Here is a 23,413-nt window from a genome sequence, read left to right as displayed (position 1 = left end):
TATAAATTATGCATCTGATTGGGAAAAAGAAATATATTATTTTCAAGAATACTTTATTCATTTACTGGTAAATAAGACTTCATGTCTTCAGACTCATTGTTTGTTTCAAGATAGAGTATGTCATAACGGTCTAAAAGGAGGCATAAAGTTGTTGCAGTTTTTAATTGTCTTATTTTTTATTCTGGTAAGAACAGGTATCACGAGATCTACCTTCTTAACAAATTTTAAGTGTCCTCTGCGGTGTAGTTAACTGCAGGCATAAGGTTGTAAACAGATCTCTACATCTCACTCATCTTGCATAAATGAAACTCTGCACTCACTGAAAGCAACTCATTTCTCCCTCCCCACAGCCCCTGGTAAATCCCACTCTCCTCTCTGCTTCCATGGGTTTGACTATGTTAGATGCCTCGCATCAGGGGAATCATGCAGTATTTGTCCTTCTGTGATTAGTTTATTTCACTTACATAATGTCCTCCAGGTTCATCCAGCTCGTAACATATTGCAAGATTGCCTTTTTGTTTTTAAGGCAAAAGGATATTCTATATGTATACTCTACATTTTCTTTATCTATTCATCTATAAATAAAGAACATTTCATTTGTTTTCCCATCATTACTATTGTAATATACATCCTCTTTAACCTCATTTTCCATATAATGGTTTTTTCACGCAGGTGACCTTTCCATTTTAAAATACTTACATTCCACACTCTAGCAAGAAATATTAGAAAATGTCAAGCACTGTAAGGCACACTCTATAAATCAGTCAAATATGTGCTATTGTAAAAAATTAGTTTTCCAAGAAATTAGAAGACTCAAGAAATAAAAACCACCCAAGCTAAGAAATAGAAAACAAGTTTTAGTATTTTAGAAGTCATTTATATATGATTGTTATTATTCAAGTCTTATCATTAGGGTAAAAAGAAAACTATAGGCTACTGTTAGAAGAATTCTCTCCATAGTTGACAATTTGACATATGGTTTTGTCAACCGCACATTTTAAAATTTACCTCCCACAAATTTATGTATAGAAAGACGACAAAATGAGGCATGTTATCCTTCTGTTGCTGTGTGAACAAATATACTGTTGCTAAAATTGTCGCACTGTTCTCAGTTCAGATATGTGAACATCTAAGCCAGATGCTTTGAAAAGACAGCAAAAAGCTACATCTGGTTTTTGATGGCATTTGTAAGTGCGTACCCTTTGCATCTAAAGGATAAACTTGGTCTTTCCATTTTGAAACAATATAATCAATCATTTGCCAAAGACTACTGAACATATGTTAGGGACTCGCAGGGGAATTTATCTGACTGTCATGTAGATGAGAGAGAAAAGTCATTTCTTTGGCTCCATGGGATCAATGTGTAAAAATTAAGGAAGGCAGAGTAAGGAATAAATGTCAGCAGAGTAGAATAAAAGAAAATGTACAAAACTTGAGTGTACTTTCTGGACCATCCCCATCAGTACTAGACCTGAGCTTTGATGCCCTCCATTAGTCTGACCAACCAATGCTCTGTAACCATGCTGTGGGTTTGTTATGCTATTAGTGTACCAGGTCTTCATCGGACGTGTGTGTGTGTGTGTGTGTGTGTGTGTGTGTGTAAGAGAAAGACTGAATGTTAGAGGATATTTGGGATTACTATCCCTATTTAAAAATCATCTAGGATTTTGAAATCCTCTACATCACACCATAGGTGGGCAATTTGCCTCTTCTTGAACCTGCCTTCCTTAAATCATACCTATTCATCCCATGGATCAAGAAAAGTTGAAGTTTCCTTCCTCCTATTGACAAGTTTCCATATTGCCATCCTTCTTTCTACCCTGCTTTTTGTGCAAAGCATCCCCATGTCTTCTAAGTATGTTCATTTTAAAAAAAAAAAAATGACATTAGGCACTGTGCCAAGCACCTTCCTTACTTTATCTCATTTAATTTTTCACAAACTTTATGAGCTGGGTTTTATTTATGCTCATATTTTACATTTGAGGAAACTGCGGCTGAGGAAGATTAAACAACTTGACCAAGTCGTCTGTCTGTGCAGACCACCAGGAGGCTTACCTGCCTGTTTTATCAAACATGATGACTTACATCTTTTGCATTTTGTTAACCACACAAACAACAAACAAAAACCTACTAAATTCCTTTGCTTGCTGTTGAATACATATCCCACATGTTCCTTGAGAAATGAGGCCTAGAAGCTCAGTTGCTAAAGATGTTAAAGCAGAGATGTTGATACCTTAGCCCCCAAGGCCCTGTAAGTCAATAGGAACATGAGGCTAAAGAGAAAATACGTCCCTCTACATATATATTTGTGTGTGTTTTTAATTATTTTATTTCTAGAGTATTTAGGTCTTTAAAAAATATGAATATTTGAAATGTAGGTTTATTAAAATGCATTATTCTAATTTCAGATAATTTTATTTACAAAAACCAAATTTACCATAAATTTACTTCATCTTAAGTTAATCAAAAATTATTTAAGCTCTTCAGTGCAAGTGGAAATCGTCAAACATGACTATTCTCTCAATTAAACAAAGATAGAGATTTTGAAAATATTATTGATTGCATTTGCTTTCATTAAAAATCAGGTACACATGGGCTGGGGTTGTGGCTCCGTGGAGCGCTTGCCTAGCAGGGGTGAAGCACTGGGTTCCACCCTCAGCACCACATAAAAATAAATAAATAAAATGGAGGTATTATGTCCACTTACAACTAAAAGTATCTTTAAAAAAAATCATGCACACAAACTTTTCTCTTTTCCTCAGTCTCCAATATAGCTTGGCATGGCATTGGTCTTTATTTAAACTTTGGAAATTTTATTCAGTATGAACTATTGTTTGCATTGATTTTTTTTCCTAAGATTACATTCGAATAATGTTTATTGAGTTCTTATCTCTCAGTTAAATACTTGCCCTCAAGTAAGTGCTTCACTCACCTCACAGTAGGCCTTATCCTGCCACACCATGCACTTTTCTCCCTAGTCTAGTTTCACACCACGCCCACATCCAACTTCCCTCTTTTCACCTCCATCTTCTACATCTACAGAATCAACAGACTGGTAGTTTGAGAGCATATGAACCTATGACAATTGATAGGCTGTGGTTGTCACTGAGTTAATTTTATTTTTAATTTAAATTTTTATTTTTAATTTTATTTTTATTTTTAATGATATCATGCATGACATGGTACTTTTAGAGAGAATATGCTTTAGCCTGTGACATCTCTCCAGTCAAAGGACATTGGGCAAGTCAATCCAGCCTTTGGGGAACATGCTTTCTCCATTCTGTCCCATTTCCCAGCATTCCCTGTGTCACCTAGTATCTGGCTTGATTTGCACGGTCCAGATGGCTTCCTGGTCCATGGAAGGCACTTGAGTGAGAAATGCTTACCTCCAACCCACTATGCTTTTTCCACTTCTGACATTCACCCTCTTCTGAGTCCCCTAGCTCTTAATTGCTCAGGGAGCTCCAGACTTGATTTAGTGATCTTTCTCATCCATGGGTTCTCCTTAGCATTCTGGACTGAATTCATTTGGACCAACAGGCTCAGTGCTATTTTAATAATCAGGGGCTCTCTCTTAGTGAAATAGGTATGCCAAGCTTTAGACATTCTTTCGTACCAGGCAGCAGCTAGCTGGTATATTTAACTCCTCCCTCAATATTTAGGGAAAACAAAAAGCAACTCAAATTCACAAAAAGTTAGTGACCCTTGATCCATATCAAACACCTTAGCTTTACATAGTCTTGCAAAGGAGATATAAAACAGGTTGATTTTCTGCAGTCATCTCTCTTGCCACTAAATGCAAATGAAGTTCCTACTGCAATATAGTCCAGAGCAAGGTAATACAGCTTCCTTCCTCCTTTTTTTCACACTCATTTGCGTCTCTTCTCACACTTTCTGGGGAAACGTGTACAAGATGGTTCCCTCTGCTCCTCTGCCCAGGGGGTATTTCATTAGTGTGGAGTTTAGGGTCATGAAAAAAGGATTCCAAGGTATTTCAAAACTTTACTTTAAAAATGAGTATCATACACAACCATAGAAATGAAAAGTTGTACCCTGTTTGTGTACAATGAATCAAAACGTAGTTTGTAAACATTTTTTTTAATTTTTAAATTTAAAATTTTTTTTTAATTTTAAAATTTTTTAAAAATGAATGGCTGACCAACTATTGAATTTTATAGTTCTGGTATAGAAATAAATGTAATATGATTTGTCTAGGAGCAAGTATTTCACATTACCTTCATACACACACACCCTACACATAGCCACACAAGCCCCACATGCATACCTTAAGAGACTCAAAATTGTGACCATATCAGGAGGCAGTGAGAAAAATTCAAAAGGTGAAGTAGTTCTGTTTTCTGTGCATATACTCTTTGGAAGAATGAATAAATGAATAAAACTCATTTCCAGATGCAATGCCATACAATCTGATGACCAGAGTGATTTTGGAAAGAATATGCTTTAGTTTTTGGCATGTGTCACAACAAAGGACATGGAAAGTCAATTCCATGAGAGCTGAAATCATTAAATTCTTCCTTCTAATTTTAAAGGGGGAAAATACTTGTTTGAGCAGATGACTCAACTCCTTTTTTATTATTTAAAACACTTAACAGAATTTTCACTTAGCATACACAAATCTAAAGATTCATGGAAATTAGAGATATGAGATTTTTTTTTCTTGTGAATTTCTTTTTGTCCCCATCCTTACATATATCACCCTTCTTACCTATTGGTTGTTTTGGTTTCTTTTTTGTTTTTTGCTTTTTATTATTGGTTCATGGCAGCTCCTTATTAGCAAAGGACACTGTTAGTGAAAGAACCACGTCTAAGAGTCCTAAGTAAGTCAAAGAAAGCTGCTGATTTGTTTCTCTTTTAGTAACACCTCAGAAAAGACTTCAGTAGACAAAGTTAGGCTATGTAATAATGGCTTTGGCTTTCACCTGAAAGTCTGGGAATTACCTCTTCCTTTTGAGAGTAGATTTTCATGGGGTGTGGATTGCTTGTTACTGAACAGTAACTCTCAGAAGACTAAAAACTTATTTTGACTCATTTTTAGACAATTAGAAGGGCAGTTCCTATCCTGCTTACCTCAGAAGCCAGAACTGAAGACTTAACCCTATTTCTTTATTGTCAGAAATGTGTGATGGCTGTTGGAAAGAATGAAGTTTTGCTGAGAACAAAATAAGGAACAACTTGTTTTTCACAAACACGAAAACTATCAAGTTTTTCGATTTTCTCTTTGATTTGTTTTTTTCAAAAAGGGGGGTAACAATGTCATCTCTGAAAGAGGCTTACTGTACACCCACTAGTGTCAGTGGTTGGGATTCCAGGGAATAGGGAGTGAGACACCTACAGTAAATAATCTTAAATGCACTATTGTTTCTTTTCAAAGTGTTGCAGATCTGCCATCTCTCCAATGTGAGGGTAGAACATGGAATAAGGATAGAAGGGATGCAGAATATGCTTCCCTGCCCACAGTGAGGGGTTTGCAGTTTAATTGGTATGTTGAGTAGGTTTGAAAATACTGAGATGGATTGAATGGGTCTACAACAAAGTTCTGTCTTGTACTCTTATTAACTAGCATCTGTATCCTACACTTACCTTTTGTCTTGGTCACACCTAGGCTTTGTCTTCATAAACTTCACTTGCACTGGTTAGTCATCAGATATTTTAGCACCTACACAGAAGCAAACTGCATCAAGGAGGGCAAAGTCCCCTCTCTGGGATGGGGAATACATTCTCCTTTGTATCACACTCCCCTCCGCATAAAAAGTAACTAGTTAGTTCAAATTAGAAACTCCTGTCCTTTCCCTTTGTTGGGGGTGGGGGTCCTCTTTCACAGCTACTATTTGCTGACAATAAATTATTGTAGCAGTTTGCAATAAATTTTAAAATATTTTTCATGAAGTTTATATTTTTTCCTTTGGAGAAAGGAATGCTAGCATAGTAGAGAGTCTATATAAGTAAACTATCTAAGCCCCATTTACGTTCTGCTCTCCCTGCCTTTGTTTGTTTCTTTGTCTTTCCAAGGAACTCTTTTAATCTTGAAAATCTGTACTTCATACTCTTATTAGTCTGATTTTGTTCCCTCTTTAATAATTTGCCACATCATATTCTCCAGTTTGAACTGGCATTTCTAAATTCTGATAATGTCATTGAGATGTCACTATTCAGTATTTCTGGAAAATGTACTTCCCCCTTGTTTGTGATTGCCCAGGGTTATTTTGAACAATTAGACTCTTAATATGTTTCAGACAGTTTAGAGTGACACTGGCTGGGAATACTGGGAATAAAGAAAATTATTTAGGTATAGAAAGCGTCCACATAGAGCACTTGAACCTCCTTTGTACCTGTTTGGAGGGAAAAATATCGTAAAATATACTACCATCCTAAATAAGGTTATTACAGTCTCATTGTTTGCAGTACCATTTTTTCCTCCTGTCTTTCCCACTTTCCAATGTACTTAAGAAAATTGAAAAATTGTAATGGATCAATTGAAAAATATTTTATTTCCTGAAAGCCTTTTTTGCCTATTGTAATGTGCAGGACCCTTCTCCTTTGATGAGAGAGATGGGTAGTTAAGTTACCTGACTCTAGGTTGAAAAGGTTGTGTAAAAAGAAATTATAATAAAAGGGATACTTTGCTTTTCAAAAAAAAAAAAAAAAGATTCATGGAATATTTTCATGTACATGGAAACTAGTATAGTGAAACTGCATTATGATAAGAAATTCCACTGGTTTCACTGCAAGAGTGCTTTATACTGAATTTCATTCAGACTTGAATCAAAATTTAATATGGTAAATTATAATTATTATAGTTTCTTAAAATTGTAGTTTTGCTCCAATAAAATCTACAATTATTATAAATATCTTCTAATACAATGGATACATTCTCATTAAAACATTTTGAGTCTAGGTAACTTAAAATCAGTCAGTTAGTTCTAGAGATTTTAAAATCATAAACAGTAAGAAAAAAATCACTTAAAGTGACTGTGTTTAAACAACAACAATAACAAAGCTTATTAAATAAAAATAGAAAAAGGAAATTTTCTTTTTAACCAGGATTGGAATTTCTTAACCTCATTGGATTAAGGATGTGCTTTAAGAAATTCATGAACCCCTGAATTTTATGCTGAACCTTATGTATGTATGAATTTGTACATTTTTCCTAGGAGAAGAATCAAGAGCTTTCCAGGGAATTTATGACCCATAGAGAAATTTTTATATGGTAGATTTTAAGTATTCAATTAAAAGTCTGAAGAAAAAAATTAATTATGACTTTTATGAGGCCCACAGCCTACATGACATCAGCTGCTATGAAAATTATGGCTGTCCAAGGACATCAAATGGTACCACTTAAATCTTTACTAGGCAATATTGCTAAGTTTATAACAGTTTGCTTTAATTCATGCCCCTCCTTGATGCTAATAGCCCATATTGCTTTTAGCCATCTCACACCTCAAATACCCCAAGATCTTCTATTCTGGAAGGTGGGGAGACTAAAAGGGAAAATTTGCTTTGGAATTTCATCCATTCACTGAGTTTTAGGCTTATCATTATATTTAATATGTGTGGTCAGGCATCATCAAAATTATAACAGATGAATGCAAAAACATTTAATGAATCATCTTCTCTCTTCCTGCTTCAGACAATCCCTACAACATATTTGTATTTTATAAATAGCTTTGACGATCTTAAACCTTTTATTTCTCCTTCAGTTTCTTTCTCCTTTACCTAAGATTTAACGTTAGCTCTAACCAGCTGCGGTGTGTCCTAACCATTCCCACGGGCTGGTTTTTCTTTGCACTTCATTTTCATACATGGGAACTTCTATATGCACTGCTGTTTTCAAGTTCAGATTTTTCCTTTTTCAGTGAAATCAACAGACTCAAGGACTGGAGAGAAAACACATCCCCTTTCCACTTAGTTGTTGTTAGTTTGATCAACATTTAAACCCATAAGTCAGAAAAAAAATGGGGCAAACAGATTTATAGTTTGGGAACATCATGGTAGTGAAGAGTCAACAAGAAGAACTAGGTTACAAGACTTCTCTTGTGAAGGTCACATTAGGGCTGCCAACCCATAGACAATCTGTTATCATTTCCCTGTCACCAAGACAAAAAGCTAAAACTCCTGAGGAAGAAATCCCTTATGTCAACACCCTACCACCCCTACCCAAACTTAAGTTGCAGTGCTGTGTGAAAACTGGTCTTGTTTCCAAAAAACACTGACTGGATTCATTTTCTTCATGTTTCCATGTTTTCTCTGTACTGTGTGGTTGACACCTAATCCATCTGAGTGTATTTTCTTAAAGTGCTTGCAAATAAAACCAATGCTTCGCCTTCTCTGCCCCATTGCCAAACAGAGATGTTTTTGTTCATTGGATAATTTATATCTGTTCTTATTATTTTTCCTCAAACTCAGCGTGGAAATCAGCACTTAGCTGCCAGTGCGTTGGAGGTAAATGCTTCACAGACACACAGACAAACCACACCAGAAGCCTCTTCTTCGTGCCTTTCTCCTGCAAATCCTTTTAACCAAAAAGGAATCACTTTTTCAACAGACAGTGGTTCCAGCCCAGCATCTCTACCTGATGATCTGGGGCCTCCGTGCCTGCATAAGCCCCAGAGCCTTTCACATTGTTCCCATAAACACCCTCTCCTAGCTCCTGAAAGCCTTGTCCACAACCACGACCCAGGCTCTCTCAGGACAGACTCCTCCCTGGGCGAGCACTCCTCCCACTCGGAGAGCGAATCCTCCACATCCATTCTAGCTGAGCTGCAGATGGGTCACCCTGACACCACTGACGGTTCTGAGACACCTTCCCCAACCTGGGGTCAGAGTTCTGCTGTGACAGATGGCACCACCTTAAGCACCACCCCTGCCACCACTCATGTAATTATTCTTCCTTCCTTTGCCTCCACCATTTTTGACAAAGACTGATTTCTTGTCTGCCATCTTGTTATGCAGCTGAGCATTTTTTTCTGCATAGGTGTTAATTAGTAAACCGATTCTATACCATCTGCCAGGGAAATCCACTACAGTCATCCTCACTATATTACTTGGAGCTAAAAAAATTACTTATATTTTCTTCATGCAATTTAGAATTCCCTGTGGTTTCTCCAAAATGGTTTACTTATGGTTTAGTGTATTGTTGTGGCTGGTGAGTTGTACAGTGATTTTCCTTAATATGAGTTATCTCAGAGAGTTAGATAAGTACACTGTTAGGATTATAGAGAAAGTCTAAGTGCTTCAAAAATCTTAACCCAGTGTTAATACCTGGTAGATAACATTTTCCCTCACAGACTCATATTAATTGTCCTGTGTGAATAGTTTATATATCCTTGTTTCTCACAGGAGTGCTTACTGACTGTGTGGTGCTAATTCCTCTTGCTCGACTTTTACTAACAACTACATCTTTTGAACCCCTTTTGTCCTACAGGAGTGGATGATGTAAATAATCTTAATCAACATTACAAAAGTTTAGCTTATGATTGTTTGGGAATGAATTTTCCTGAGGCATTCAAGTACAGGAATTTATGAATACATTATTTATATACTAGTATTTTGTCTTCCATTTATGGCCATATATAAATACTTTTCACACATGCTATATCATTGAAAAGTGTCTGTGTGCCAAGCAGTCCCTAGTAAATGATTTATGAGTGCCTAAAATGCTTCAAAATTTTATGGCATAAATTCTCAATTGCATGTAGTGTAGAAATAATGGTTTCCATTTCAAAGGTACATAACTTTAGGCAAAAAAAGGGGAATTTTTTTTCCTAAAATAAATATTATGATGAAGTTCCAAATAAGCAGTGTCATAAACAAAATTTTATTTGTGTTACAGTTTCTACATTCTATCCAGGACATAAATCTGCAACATTCATGCATAAAGAAATGTTGTAATAAGCCATATATTTTTTAAGACTCTGCAATTACAGAAAATGAATCCCCTCCACCTTTTTTTGGATGGGGTTTAGTATTCATCCAATGGATGGATATAAAGCATATTCTAGGACTAACCCCATCGATCGTCCCTCCCTTGCCACAGAGGACCAGGTGCACAGCAGGTATGAATGCCTGTGTCCAACTGTGCTTTAAATGGTTCTTAACTTTTGAAAACCCTCAAGGAATGTTATCAGGACCCTTAACAAAAAATAAAAAGAACATAACAATCCATGAACTGATCTGTTCAGTTGTCTGTTTTTAAGACTCTTTGGAGATCTTCAGTTATGCAGATGGTCTTTTGTACACAGTCAGAGGGGACTGTAACTGAAATGAATTCCAATTTTCAGTTTATTGCTCATAGATTCTTCATGAGATGTTTTTCCTCATCATTAATTATAGTCACTATAATTATAAAGTATTCTTTAAAATTCTAATAGTGTTATTTAATTACTAAAATCTTGATTGGTTTAACACAATAAAAGAGTAAATCTATGGTCAGTGTTCATTTTTAAACCCTTAATCAATATTATTGAAACCATCAAAATAGAATTCAGTTTCTTAAGTTTAATAATATACAGACTGAGTATCCCTAGCCCAAAAATCCAAAATCCAAAATGCTTCAAAATCTGAAAAATTTTAAGCATTGACATGACATAGTAAAGTAGAAAAATTCTTCACCTGACCCCATGTGACAGGACACAGTCAAAATGCAGGTGCACTGAAATTATTATGTAAAATTACCATCAGCATATGTGGATAAGGCACAAATGAAATAAAAATGAATTGCACGTTGAGCCTTGGGTTCTATCCCTGAGATTTGTCATTAGGTATAGATAGATATTCCAAAATCCAAAAAATACAAAATCCAAACAATTCTGGTTCCAAGCATTTGGTTAATGGATATTCATAGAAACCTGCTGATTTTTAATAAAAATTAATCTCCTACTTTTAACATTAATTATTGCACATTATAGCAACAGCATTAAGATTATATTTACAAAGATCCACCAAAATTGATTTGGGAAAGGAAACAAAAACATCCTCAGCTCGCTCACCAGGGATGCTTAAATGCTCTGAAACATTTGCTCAGACCTGTGCCTCACACTGTCTGAATGCCCAGGTCTCTCCAGGTAGAAGGTACTCAAGACATGATTGGTTATGATATGAGAGCAATTTTTCTAACATCTTAAAGAAGTACTTAATAAGTACAATCCTTATAATGAAATGTTCATTGATTTTAATACATATGTGGTATAGCTATAAAGTAATAAAATCAGATTTACTCTAGGTCACTTTAAAACATAACGTTTTTTAAAGTGAGATCATGAAACTATGCAATTATTTGTCTATGTTTCAAGCCTGTATAATAGAAGTTATTTTGTTTTAAAATAAGTAAGAGAAGCTCACAAATTATGGGTCTTTACCTATGTACATATTGTTTGTGTGTATTCAGCTGTAAGATAATTTTAACTGAATGTTCTTACTAATGTTTTATCTTATTTGCATGCACTATGCAATCTCCATAATACTCAGTGCTGTGCTGTGAATTATTAGTCCTGAGCCCAACTTCTGCAAACTAAGCTGATTGAGTTCAATTAGAATACGTATCTATTGAATGCTATATGGTTAGCACCAGGTTGTATGTTATAAAAAATTTTTTTAAAAAGCATATCTATGACTATCTTAAACAAGAACCTTGAGATACCTTTGGGAATACAAAATACTCATATATAAATTAATTGAAATAAATCGTTAATAATCCAAACAAATGAAGTTTGGAGTAGGGAGAAGTCAGTGTTTTAACATGTCTTTCTGATGCCTTACTAAGTATGTGACTCTTCTAGAATAGGTAGTTCCTTAGATTATTCACTTTGCTTTGGAAACATTCATTCACTAGAGGATATTCCTAAGTCTGAGAACCAATCCCTTTACTTATGTCAGAGCATTCATTTCAAATCCTGCATGCACAACAGTGTGAAAATGTTCTGACTACTTAAGTCATGGTGTTAGGAGCACATTCATCCTCCATGCTTTTGTGGCAGCGACTCCTGTTGATACCAGTAGGCACTTCTGTGAACAGATTGGCAACTCACTGGCTAACTGCTTCCATCCTTTCTAGCCACCTCCTTTGCCCTCTGATATATAAGAGAGTGACTTTCAGAAATAAAACGGAGAGAGAGAGACTGAAAAATATGTGCCCTGCCCCTATGACATCAGTTTTTGAAATAAATAAGAACTTGGCAGTTGATTACTGTCATGCAATTGGAAGTCTTCCGTTGTCATGTAAAGGAGAGATGTTTACAGGGAACCGTTTGCTCTAACAGGATGCCTCTGCCCTTTCCTCAGAGCCAGATAACAGTGAATGGCAACTCTGGAGGAGCTGTGAGCCCAATGAGTTACTATCAACGGCCATTTTCCCCTTCAGCATATTCTCTCCCAGCCTCACTCAACTCAAGCATGATCATGCAGCATGGCAGATCCCTTGGTAAGTGATTTGATCGCCATGATTCCCAAGACAATTTCAATATAAGTACAAACCACATGAGAAAAACATAAGGCATCAAAGTAAGACAGGATCCTTCAACACTCCACTGCTTCACGAGCTGTCCTAGGGAGGAATCAGGGCAGAGGCCTCCACAGTGGAAAAAACAGACACCCAGCTCTTCCAAGACCACGATGCCATCTACACCTGAGCCTGGAGAAGGCTATTCCATGTTTGAGGTGGTGGGTGGAAAGGAAAAGAAGATACAGTTAGGGAGAGGAGAGTCGACACTACCTAGAGAACATTAATGTAGTGCTTTTCCATGAGACAGCTTGTTCCTTTGTGGAAGACCTTGCACTGCAGAATATTCTTTTTGCTTTGTATATAAGGAAGAATGGCTTAACAGTCAAAAAAGTGTGACAAGGGAACAGGCTGCCTCACAAAGTAATAAAACAATAAAGTACTGGTTCACACAGTAATAAACAACTATGCACACCAAGACCTGAAGGCCATCAGTTAGGGATAGTGTGGTGGGAAGCTAAACAAGGGAAACTTAAGAGGTCTCTTAAATGATGATTCCATAATTTTATAGAGAAGCAGTTCTTAACCCTTTGGGGATTAAGGATCAGATGAAAAATATACCTCTTCTCCAGGAAAAAAAAAAAAAAAAAAACATAAACATGAATGTTCATGAAAAGATTTAAGCATATAATTTGGTGGATCTCATAACTTCATTAAACCTCCTGGAAAAGAGGCTATGCTATATAAAAATAGAAAAGTCTTATGTGAAATATATTAGCATAGTTTAGAAAATAATGTAATAAATAGTTCTAAAAACTCCAAACATTAAAAGACATACCAAATTGAACCAGCATATGAATTCAGGCTGAAAAAGCTTCTGTGAAGTTGAGAAGCTAGGAAGCTTCCAGGACAACAGGAAGCAGAGAAGAAGCTGAGGAGAGCATGCTTGAATGCACCTCTCAGAAAAGAAGGGGACACATCCTCTGACCACTGCAAATTAGCAATAGAGAAGAAGAGATCAGAATATAGGACTTTGCTACTCCCTGGTTGACAATAGGCAGCACCCACCTTCCCCACACTGACTCCATATTGAAAGAACACCATGTCCCTAGTTTACTAAAGAAGGTTTTATGGCAACATCCAGCCTGCACATGGTGGCACTCAGCCTGCCTGGTCAACAAATCCTCTGTAAGACTTCAAATGCAGCCGTGGGACTCATTAAAGAAAAGTCTAAATATACCCGTGCCTTCTCTAATGCTACTCCTGGGGATCACTCATGCATCTTGTAATAATGTCCTTTCGGAGTACAAGAAAATAGAACTTCCTTGTGCCCCAAATTTTCCTTTTAACCACCAGCCCATACTTGGTATTATAACAGAAGTCCATTACATTTGTAGTGGAACGATGCATTATCACACATATAAAGTAAAACTTTACAAATTATTCCAGTCATAACATTTTTCCCAATACTTATTATCAAAATGTGACTCTTTATCCAATCTCTTGTCCTAATGAACACAGCTTTGTTGCCTGCACTAGCACCATTCCATCAAGGAAAAAAAACACAAATATTCAAATAGAAAAAAAAGACTTTTTGATTTTAGACCTTACCAATGAGCAAATTTTACATATTAACTATATACTACATGAAAAGAATTTCCCCCTGTAAACATCAAACAAATTCCAATTGGCCATGATAGGAGCAGAATTTACAAGAATTTATAAGTTTACTCTTTATATTTAGTTGGGGACAAAGATTGCCAAGATAAGAGTTAGTGGACCATATAAGAGAATAATAAAATAAAGAACTAACTTCTACTGCATAAGCTACAGTCTGTATAACCTGAGGAAACATAGGTAAAGACAGAGTTGATACCATGTGCTTAAGTTAGGACTTGACACATACTAACTTTTCCAAAAACATTCATTGCTGATTAAAATACTAGCATCAGGGTTATACTCTCAAGCCCTTTTTTGGAATTAAATAGAAAGTCAGAACTATATTGTGTCTTAATTTGGAATAGTTTGAAACAGATATTTATTTCATATCCTATGGCACATAAAGCAGTTTTATTCCTAGCTTCATCCCTTCTTTTAAAAACAAGTATTAAAAATGCTTTTCTTTTGCAAACTAAATTGAAAATACCCATAATAATAGTAATAGCTATAAATGTTAGACCTTAACACCAATTACCCTTATAAAGATGAGTTAAATTTCTTAAAATATTTAGTTACGATGTTCATACAATTTTTTTCATGAAAAACACATTTATATGTCATATTTATGTGTGTGTATATATATGCATGTACATATATGTGTGTCTTCCCACACACACATATATATGAATGATATCAATTAGTCCTGTCCTGAAACGTAGAGCTCTTCTGTTTCCACATTAAAGAACGTTGCAACAGAACTACCAAGCCATGGCACAAAAAGTATAAAGAAAGTGCCATTCTTAGTCATCAAAATCTTATAATTAATTGCTAAAAGACAGTTTATCTTATTGCTAATTTTACCAGATGAATGGCAAAAATGTTGCTTTTCAAAAGTATTTCCAAATTTTCGGTGTAAGTGGAATATATAGTGCATGTATGTACCCTTGGTTGCTTCTGAAAGTATACTAGAAGTTAATAAAGATAGCATGAAGATAGGAACTTGACAAGCTACATCTAATTTATAGCCTCAATACCATTGCTATCTTCAAATGTTACGTTATTACTTTGGCATTTTAAAGTAAAGTGAAAGATATGACCATTGGCTATTTAAATCAAATTCAGTTCAGACCAATCATTTTAAAGTATTTTTTTATCTATAACCTTTAACATTCATGCATGTTTGGAAGTAAAAAATTTTAAAGCAATTTTTGTCCACTTTATTTTTTATGAAGTCACTGTTGCCAGTGGTCAGCAGTATCCGTATCATAAGAATAACATTGGTGTGAATCCTGAGCTAAGGGAAATAACTCAACTTACCTCAGCTTCTGCCCCCTCATCTATAAAACCGATTGTTGTCTCCCTCCCAAGATTAGTCCCTCAAGATTACGGGAAGGGAGGATGAGGCAATACATGTAAAATGCTCACTTAACAGTGATTGTTAAACAGTTACTCAACAAATGTCATTCTTGCCCTCACCCCTTTTCATAAATGTTGAGGTCTTTGATGTTATAGACCTGTTCATTGCATATCTACACTATATCCTCTGTTCAACAAGCTGCTCAAAAACAAAGCAAATGAATTAGAAGACACGATCATGGAAATATGTAGAGATGTACAAGAAGCACCATTAATTTGAGTCTTTTTGCAACCAATATATTATATGTCACCAAATTTTCTGCAGATTCTGCAGAGACCTATTCCCAGCATGCACAGTCTCTGGATGGTACCACCAGCAGCTCAATACCACTGTACAGATCCTCAGAGGAAGAGAAGAGAGTGACCGTCATCAAAGCCCCGCATTACCCTGGGATCGGGCCAGTGGATGAATCCGGAATCCCCACAGCAATTAGAACGGTAGGAAATGCCAGCGTGTGCGTCTGCCTGGGTCTATGCACAGTCTCTACAAAGGATGGATTGTGCGTGGCTTTGTGCATTCCTAGGGTCTTATATAATGAGGATTGCCCTCTGTGCCATTGAGTTCTCATGAATATTATGCTGTGTGGCAGAGAAAGAGAACTGTCCATTGAAGAGAATTACGCAACCTGTTTTTCCATTTGAATTAAGAGTCAGGAAAATTGTGATTTTTATTAAATGATAAAACTTTTTTTTTTTTCTAAAAAGGCAAGACAGAGCCATAGAGAGAAAAGAGAGGGAACAAAAATAAATAAATAAATAAATAAATAAATAAATAAATAAATAAATAAATTCTTTGGCTGCATTGAATTCCCACATGCATTGCAAATAAACCAGTGATATGTGTCTTGAAATGGATGTGTGTTAACACCAGGAGATGCAGAGCTGTGAATTGAGAGCTGGGAGGTGAGATGATTGGAGTGAAGGGAGCTAATGTCATGGAAAGGGAAAAGTGTCTAAAGAAAAATACACATCTGAGTGTCCCCTGTCAACTGGGCCTGCTGGGAGCTCTCTGGGGGATGATAAGTGAAAGTGTTGGGTTCTTTTTTTTTTAGTCTTTAAACTCTGCCAAAGCATTGCTCAGTGTGTCGGGGGCAGCCCCTTCTGGCAAAGCTCAGCAGCAGCAGAGGCAGCTATTGAGAGCCAGGGCAGGCAGCTGCGTGCTGACCAGGTCCACTTGAAGAGGAGGCTTGTACTTGCCGGGGAGAAGGAAGACTGGGGACACCAGGATGAGAGCCACAGCATCTTTACAGGTGAAATTCGGGGGAGGTGTGAGAAAGGAGCTCCCCTGGAGGCACGGAGTTTGCCAGCCAAGCCCACATAAAGGGCTGGGTGTTGCCAAGAGCTGCTTCCCTGGAATGCAAACCTGGGGAGCCAAAGACAATAATGGATAGAGGGAAAAAATGGGAAAGATATTAGGAAGAAAGCAGTGGTAAGACTGGAGCATTCAAAAAGAGCTTAAGTGTGGGGGGTTTCTTCTCTTTTTGAACCTGCATTTATTATCTGAAGATTACATGTATGATGTACAGAGAGAAGAGTTAAAATAGATTATTCTAAGCATCTGTATTTTAGTTGAGTGAAAAAAAATCAGTACAGCAGAAGCTGGGACTTTAGACTCATTAGATTGCTAGAATGTTGGATGTGATGAATTGTAAAGTCCTAAAATTCTGTGTTGAAACTGATGATTGTCATATTGAAGTAACAGAAAAAGTTCAGGGATTGTGACTAATATATTCAATATTACGATGATTACATGTTTCCAATGGTGGTGTTTTTGTCAGTTGTGTCTTTTTTAGGATTTCTGACTTAGAATAGTTAAGTTTGATTTTTCCCCCCCTAATAACATAAGGATACCAAGTCAGACTGGGACGGTGTCGTTAGTTTTGTCTAGTTGATCCTTGAGGAACAGTATATAAACATAGTCAGAGATCTTTGCTTTCTGTGTAGTTATAAATGTTGTCTCAAAAGATTTTATCTGAAACCTCTGGGTATATTTTAAGTCAATAAATGATATGTAACAATGGACATGCAAACCTGATCCTTTCTTTTTATCCATAAGATATAATGTTTAACTGGCAAGGCCTTGCTTTGTTTGTATTTTAAAGGCAAAACTGAGATGGAGATGGTTAATGAAATCAAGTAATTTTAAAAATTTTATATTATTTATCGACCATAAATCAAAAGCATGCTTAGATATACATAAGCAAACATATACACTAGACGCATAATGCTCATTTCCCTTCTAAAAATAGAAAACAAAACATAAACAACCCAGAAATTCCTTATAAGGAACAGTAATTTTATGTACAGTCATTCTCTACTTAGACCTTTAAAACTTTACCAAGAAGGTCCAGGTCTATGAAGACTTCTCTTACTCACATTTACTATTTTGCAGCCTTAAACAGAGCACATCCCCAAGTATAGCTGTGTTTATAAATGTTGAGTCAGGCCATCTCTGAGCCACAGCAGGCCAAGAATCTCCAAGGGTGTTTTCCTTTCTCAGACTCAAATTACTTCGTATTAAATTTCTACCCAGTGTATACACCAAAGGCAGTACTGACTCAATGCGCCATGCCGTTGTATCATCTTAGATGACCAATATATACCAAGGCAACAGGATTTTATAAAATGGGCCAGAAACTCCAGAAAGCCTAGAATTAATATCCACTACTTTTGAGTTACTTTAATGATAGGAAGGACCTCTCCAGATTTCCTGGTTCTCCTGTGCCCTTTGTGTAATAAAGCCCAGCTAGTTAAGAGACATGCAGAGTTTCCTTCCTTTTAATTCAAATAGAACCCTTGTTTGACCATTTTCTGAAGCTGAAAAGGTGCAAAAATTAGAACAGAATCACTGTATACTGGTGTGTAAAAAATATGTCTGTTTTCCTTTGGAAATCCTTGCATGTTAATTCAGTATGGAGTTCTGACGCTTCACAAACTGTAGGAGTAGAAAAATTGAGGTCTATTTCATCAAGGTTATAGATGATGAAGTCCTGTAGTTATTGTTCATGCAAAATGATTTTGAAGGACACATCTAAAAGTAAATTTCCTCAGATTTAAGTAGACTTCTACTTCATAATCTCAATATTAGGCATAACCGTCTCCATGATGGTATTTGTAAAAGGAACTTCAAAGGATTACAGGACTTCTTTTAGAAAGGGACCATGAGTTTTAAAATCCTGTTTTACCAGTTTCATGTTCTCCTTTGCCAACTGATGGGGCATTATCTGGCATCTCTTTGCTCACCATATAAAGCTAGCAGATGGCATAACTGTGAAATCCTGCCTGATATAGGCCCTCCAGCAAGTGAGCAAAATATTCCTGTCCATCAAAATACGTTTCCATTTTCAGTGACGTTACTTTACTTATTAGGCTTCCTTGTTCTCATTGGTTGCATCCAAGTATGGTTAGAAAATATTTTTGAACTAAGTTATGTCTTATTTCTTGTTGCTCTTTTACTGTAAAAGAAATGAAGATTAATGAAAGGGAAGTTGATCTTTTATGAAAATAAATGTCCCTAAAATGTTGGACTCAGGTTGGGCTCAGTGGTAGAGTTCTTGCCTACCATGTGACAAGGACCTGGCTTCAGTCCTCAGCACTGCAAAAAATTTTTTAAAGATACATGTTTAACTAGTCTGTTTGAGCCAGCAAATAAAAGCTAGCCTCCTGTTTCATCACTGCACTCTGTCCTACCAGCTGCCACCATTTGACTATATAGTCAATCAACTGCCCTCATTTTTTCACGGTAGGAAGAGCCTAGAATACAGAGGTATTGGCAATAAAGTCAAGTAGTCCTTAATGTCAATCTACACATGTAGCATTGCCAAAGTCATCTGGCATAGGACCCTCAATTTCCAGATGAAAAAATGTGATATCTACACTTCCAAAAGAAAAATTAGGACATAAAATCTAAACCAATGCTCAGGCTAATAAGTACAAGAATATTTTTGTAGCAGTACTAACCAAAGTTTCCAAATCAAGAGAACTGTCTTAGAAAATCTGGTTTATTTTGTTACTGTGTCAAACAAAATAGTCAAGTTTCTTGTCCATGTAGCTCTATAAAGATCTTGTCAAGCAAAACACTTAGTTATGATTATAAAGATATATGTCCACTTTTACAGGTGTAAAATAAGGTAGTGTTACATATAAAGAGTTAGAGGCATTTAGTACACAGCTATGATTTGAACAAATAAAACCATAGCATCCTATGCTCCAATTCAGTCTAAACTTAAAGGTAGAATAATATCCTTGTAATTTGCATACATAACTAGATAAATTGCTGAAATTGTCACCAAGTAATAGTGAGGAGTCAGAAAATCTTTATCACCAGAAATTGCTACTAAAAAGATAAAATACAAGCAATGAAGACATTGAGAAGCCATGTGGACCTGAGGCCAGTTTTATTAACCATCGGATATTCTCTATTACAGACGGTTGACCGACCGAAGGACTGGTACAAGACAATGTTTAAGCAAATCCACATGGTGCACAAGCCCGGTATGCATGTTCTGTTTTCTGACGGGAGCCTTGTGGTTTGAAGGAGGTCTACTCCTCCTTCACATGAGTTTATTCACAAAAATATGTCAAGACCCCAGTGACTCTCATGACCCCTTTCTTTTCAGCATTCTTCCTGTTCTTTTATCACCCCTTCACTCACAGATCTGCACCTCTGCCTCACCCCCAAGCTGCCAGGAAGCCTCTTAGGAGGAGCACCTTGGTCACTGCCAGGTGTTCTGGTCTTGTCCCTCCATCCTTCCCTGTCCACACCCTGCACTGGGCATGTCATCTACTTCAATGGACTCCTTGTTCCTCCCTCCTCTCCTGAGTGCTCCTTATCAGTAGAGTGACTATAGGCAGGACTGGCTGAGCCTGCTCCTTGCAGTTAACAAGCCTCCTAGGGAAGTGAGGACAAGGCAGGGCTTTGCATGCTGTGAAGAGGGTCATAAGGCAAATACATTAAAGATAACCAAGGTCAGTCCAGAGAGGCCCAGCAGAAAGCATCATTTGGAAATATAAGTGGATATTATGAACTAGGAAAAATGCATTTGCTCTTCTAGCAAATTTCTGTTGTTCTTCTGAAGTTCTGCTGTGTTGTGATATGGTGACAGAATCTATACTACCATAATATTTATGTTTCATTTTCTAGATGACGACACAGACATGTACAATACTCCTTACACATACAACGCAGGTAGGATGGGTTGATGGGTTTCCTTGCTTGTCATGACTAGTTGATGCTCAACAACGTTGGAAGAACCACACCATCACTGTTTTGCCACTCTGTTTGACCACACTTCAGTTCCTATAATTAGGAGGTTGCTTGATTTCTTTTCTCAGAGCATGCATAACAAAAAGATTGATCTTTTCTCATGGAAATGAGAATTAATACTGTTTTGTCTCATTCATCCCCACTGTTAGTTTATTCTGAGTTTCAGGAATGTTTAACCAAAGTGTGAAGGACAGTGTGAAAGAACATACCGTGACCAGGGTACAAAATAAGATAAAGATCTTCTTTTATCAGCAGAGAGAGTGATTCCAGTTGCGAAAGATCTTTCAAATACACTTCCCAAAAAACAAATCAAGCAAAGTGTTTTGTGACCTTGTCTGGGTTTCTGCTCCAAAATGCAACCATTCATTGAAAGATGTGAAAATTCCCACTAGGCTGGGCCACTTTTCAAATTGCCAGTGGTCCTGATCACTTCAGTGGGGCATTGCCACTTGGATTTGAGTGTGCTGGCATCTCATGCAGTGGTCTTCCGCTGGAGTGAGGGACCCTTAAAAAAAGGGTTTCTTTCATCACTTTTTCCTAAATGTTGCATCAGGTAGTCCACCAAGGGCCTTCTCTGCCTGCCCAGCCTCAGGCTAGGACAGTTCATCAGCTGTGTTCTCATTCAGGGGTCCTTTATCCAGCCAGGCAGCAGAACTGCAAGATCTCTCTCCTGCTTGACCCTTAAAGACCAGCATTCAGGCCCTTTAACCATTAGACATTTTGCTACTAGTCTCCAAAGACAGATAAAGGGAAAATAAGTAAAGCAAGCTTGTCTTGCTGTGAATCTCTGATTTTAGGTCCTGGCTCCCTCAAATTATAGCAGAAAGTCCATTAAAATATTCCCTTCCATCTTTACTCCAGTTACCAGTACACCAAACTCGCCTCCTTTATTTAGCTCAGAAATTGATGTTTGACTGTAGAACTGAGGCAATAACTCTAAGTGCAGAGGTTGTCTCTTTTTATTTGTCATGGAAATTTGCAGGGATCTTCAGGAGGAGCAGATGAGTGCAAATAGACTTAGCCCAAAAGATTGCAGTTGTGGGGAATTCAGAATTTTTGTAATATTTTTAAATATTGAAGCTGGAGTTTCATCAGTAATTTGCGCATGAAAAGTTGGTTACATATTCTCCTGTAGAATTCCTACAAGTTTTATCGTTTAATCAGTACACAAAGCAACTGCAACTAGTCTTCTCCCTTTCTACTAACCCCACATCCCTCTTTTTTTATGTCCTACACTTATCCTTGATACCTTCTTCTGTCCACCCAAAGGAATCCTTCAGGGATGACTCTAGACCCACTGGTTCCATGATAACTTCTCTGACCCATCAACCATCTTCTAATAGCCTTTAATTTTTAATATATTTTTCTTAATTGGTCTTTATTAAATGTTATTAATTATTTTCGATAGTAATTATATTTGTGCCTCATTTCCTCAGATGTACTAAAAGCTTTTCAGCATTTACCTCATTTCCTCAAATTTACTAGAAGCTTATTGAGTGTTTATGTTCCCTGGTGCCTCACACAGCACCTTATGAATACAGTTTGTTTGATGTTTTGTTTTATTGAAATTAACATATCAATTGTCATATGTAAATCAGAGTTCTTAAATTACCAGCAGATATTTGGAAACAGCTCTAAAATTTTTAATCTTCCTCTGAAACCTTACCAGTGTTATTAGCCTATGATCGAGGAGAAAATTTGCTTAGTGCCTGTAAGTTTTTCTGACTTGTTACTAATTCCAGAATAATTGATGAAGATTTACTGTAATCAGTGCTTGTATATGCAACAAGTTAATAAATAATAAATGCTAAGTTGATAATATTAACAAATTAATACACAAGGTGCCACCTAATGTGTGTATTATGAATAGGTTGGTGGATAATAGTTTTCAAAATCATTGAGTATATTGAAGGGTATGGACAACTTGTTTCTTTTTTTGTTTTATGCATGGTAGGTCTGTACCACCCATCCTACAGCACTCAGTCACATCCTGCTGCAAAGACCCAGACCTACAGACCTCTTTCCAAAAGCCACTCTGACAATGGCACTGATGCCTTTAAGGATGCGTCGTCTCCCGTGCCGCCCCCACATGTTCCACCTCCGGTCCCACCGCTCCGACCAAGAGATCGGTCTTCAACAGAAAAGTAAGGCGTTCCCCACCCGACACAGTGACCTATTTAACTTAGAATGCAAAATAAATCTCCATGGCATTCAGCAGAAGAATCGGTGCTTGTCTTGCAGAGAACATATGCACAATCTTATTGGTCCCCACAGACACCGTAGGACACTGCTATGGAGACTGTGGCAAACACTGGTTGGGTCATGCTGTTGTAGTACCCTAGGTTAAACTTCAAGTAAAGTGGACCCGGCCTCTACTTTTGGATCAATTGATAAATAAGCGGAAATCAGTTACATGGATTTCCTTTGCTGTAGCAGATTAGAGACTGTGCAGTTAATTTTCAGTTTCCTCAGATCTGAAATGTTAGATTAAGAAAATATTTTTTGAAACCAGGGAAAGTTATTCATAAATCATAAATAAGGAATTTGCTGATAGATGTTTAGGATTCATTTTCTCCAGTTTTTTGAGCTGATTCTAAATTTTCATTTTTCCACTGAAC

At 36.8% G+C, this 23,413-nt stretch overlaps 1 protein-coding gene across 38 annotated transcripts in view; it reads left to right on the top strand.

Annotated features, from left to right (window-relative positions):
- Sorbs2 (sorbin and SH3 domain containing 2) overlaps positions 1-23,413 on the top strand; it is a 205,366-nt gene that overhangs the window by 127,322 nt on the left and 54,631 nt on the right. For 14 of the 38 annotated variants that reach the window (XM_047548840.1, XM_047548841.1, XM_047548844.1 and 11 more), the window contains 6 exons: positions 8,425-8,460; positions 12,298-12,436; positions 15,795-15,967; positions 19,957-20,023; positions 20,673-20,717; positions 22,750-22,939. In XM_047548840.1, coding sequence (XP_047404796.1) covers positions 8,425-8,460; positions 12,298-12,436; positions 15,795-15,967; positions 19,957-20,023; positions 20,673-20,717; positions 22,750-22,939 — 650 coding nt within the window. Of the gene's footprint in view, positions 1-8,424; positions 8,896-12,245; positions 12,437-15,794; positions 15,968-16,641; positions 16,780-19,956; positions 20,024-20,672; positions 20,718-22,749; positions 22,940-23,413 lie in introns of those variants that run through there. The other 24 variants (XM_047548852.1, XM_047548860.1, XM_047548867.1 and 21 more) reach the window with 9 other exon arrangements.

This window comes from Sciurus carolinensis, chromosome 4 (genome assembly GCF_902686445.1).
Source record: "Sciurus carolinensis chromosome 4, mSciCar1.2, whole genome shotgun sequence".
NCBI lineage: Eukaryota > Metazoa > Chordata > Mammalia > Rodentia > Sciuridae > Sciurus > Sciurus carolinensis.
The sequence above is the reverse complement of the archived record's forward strand: the minus strand, read 5'-3'. Positions and strand labels throughout refer to the sequence as shown.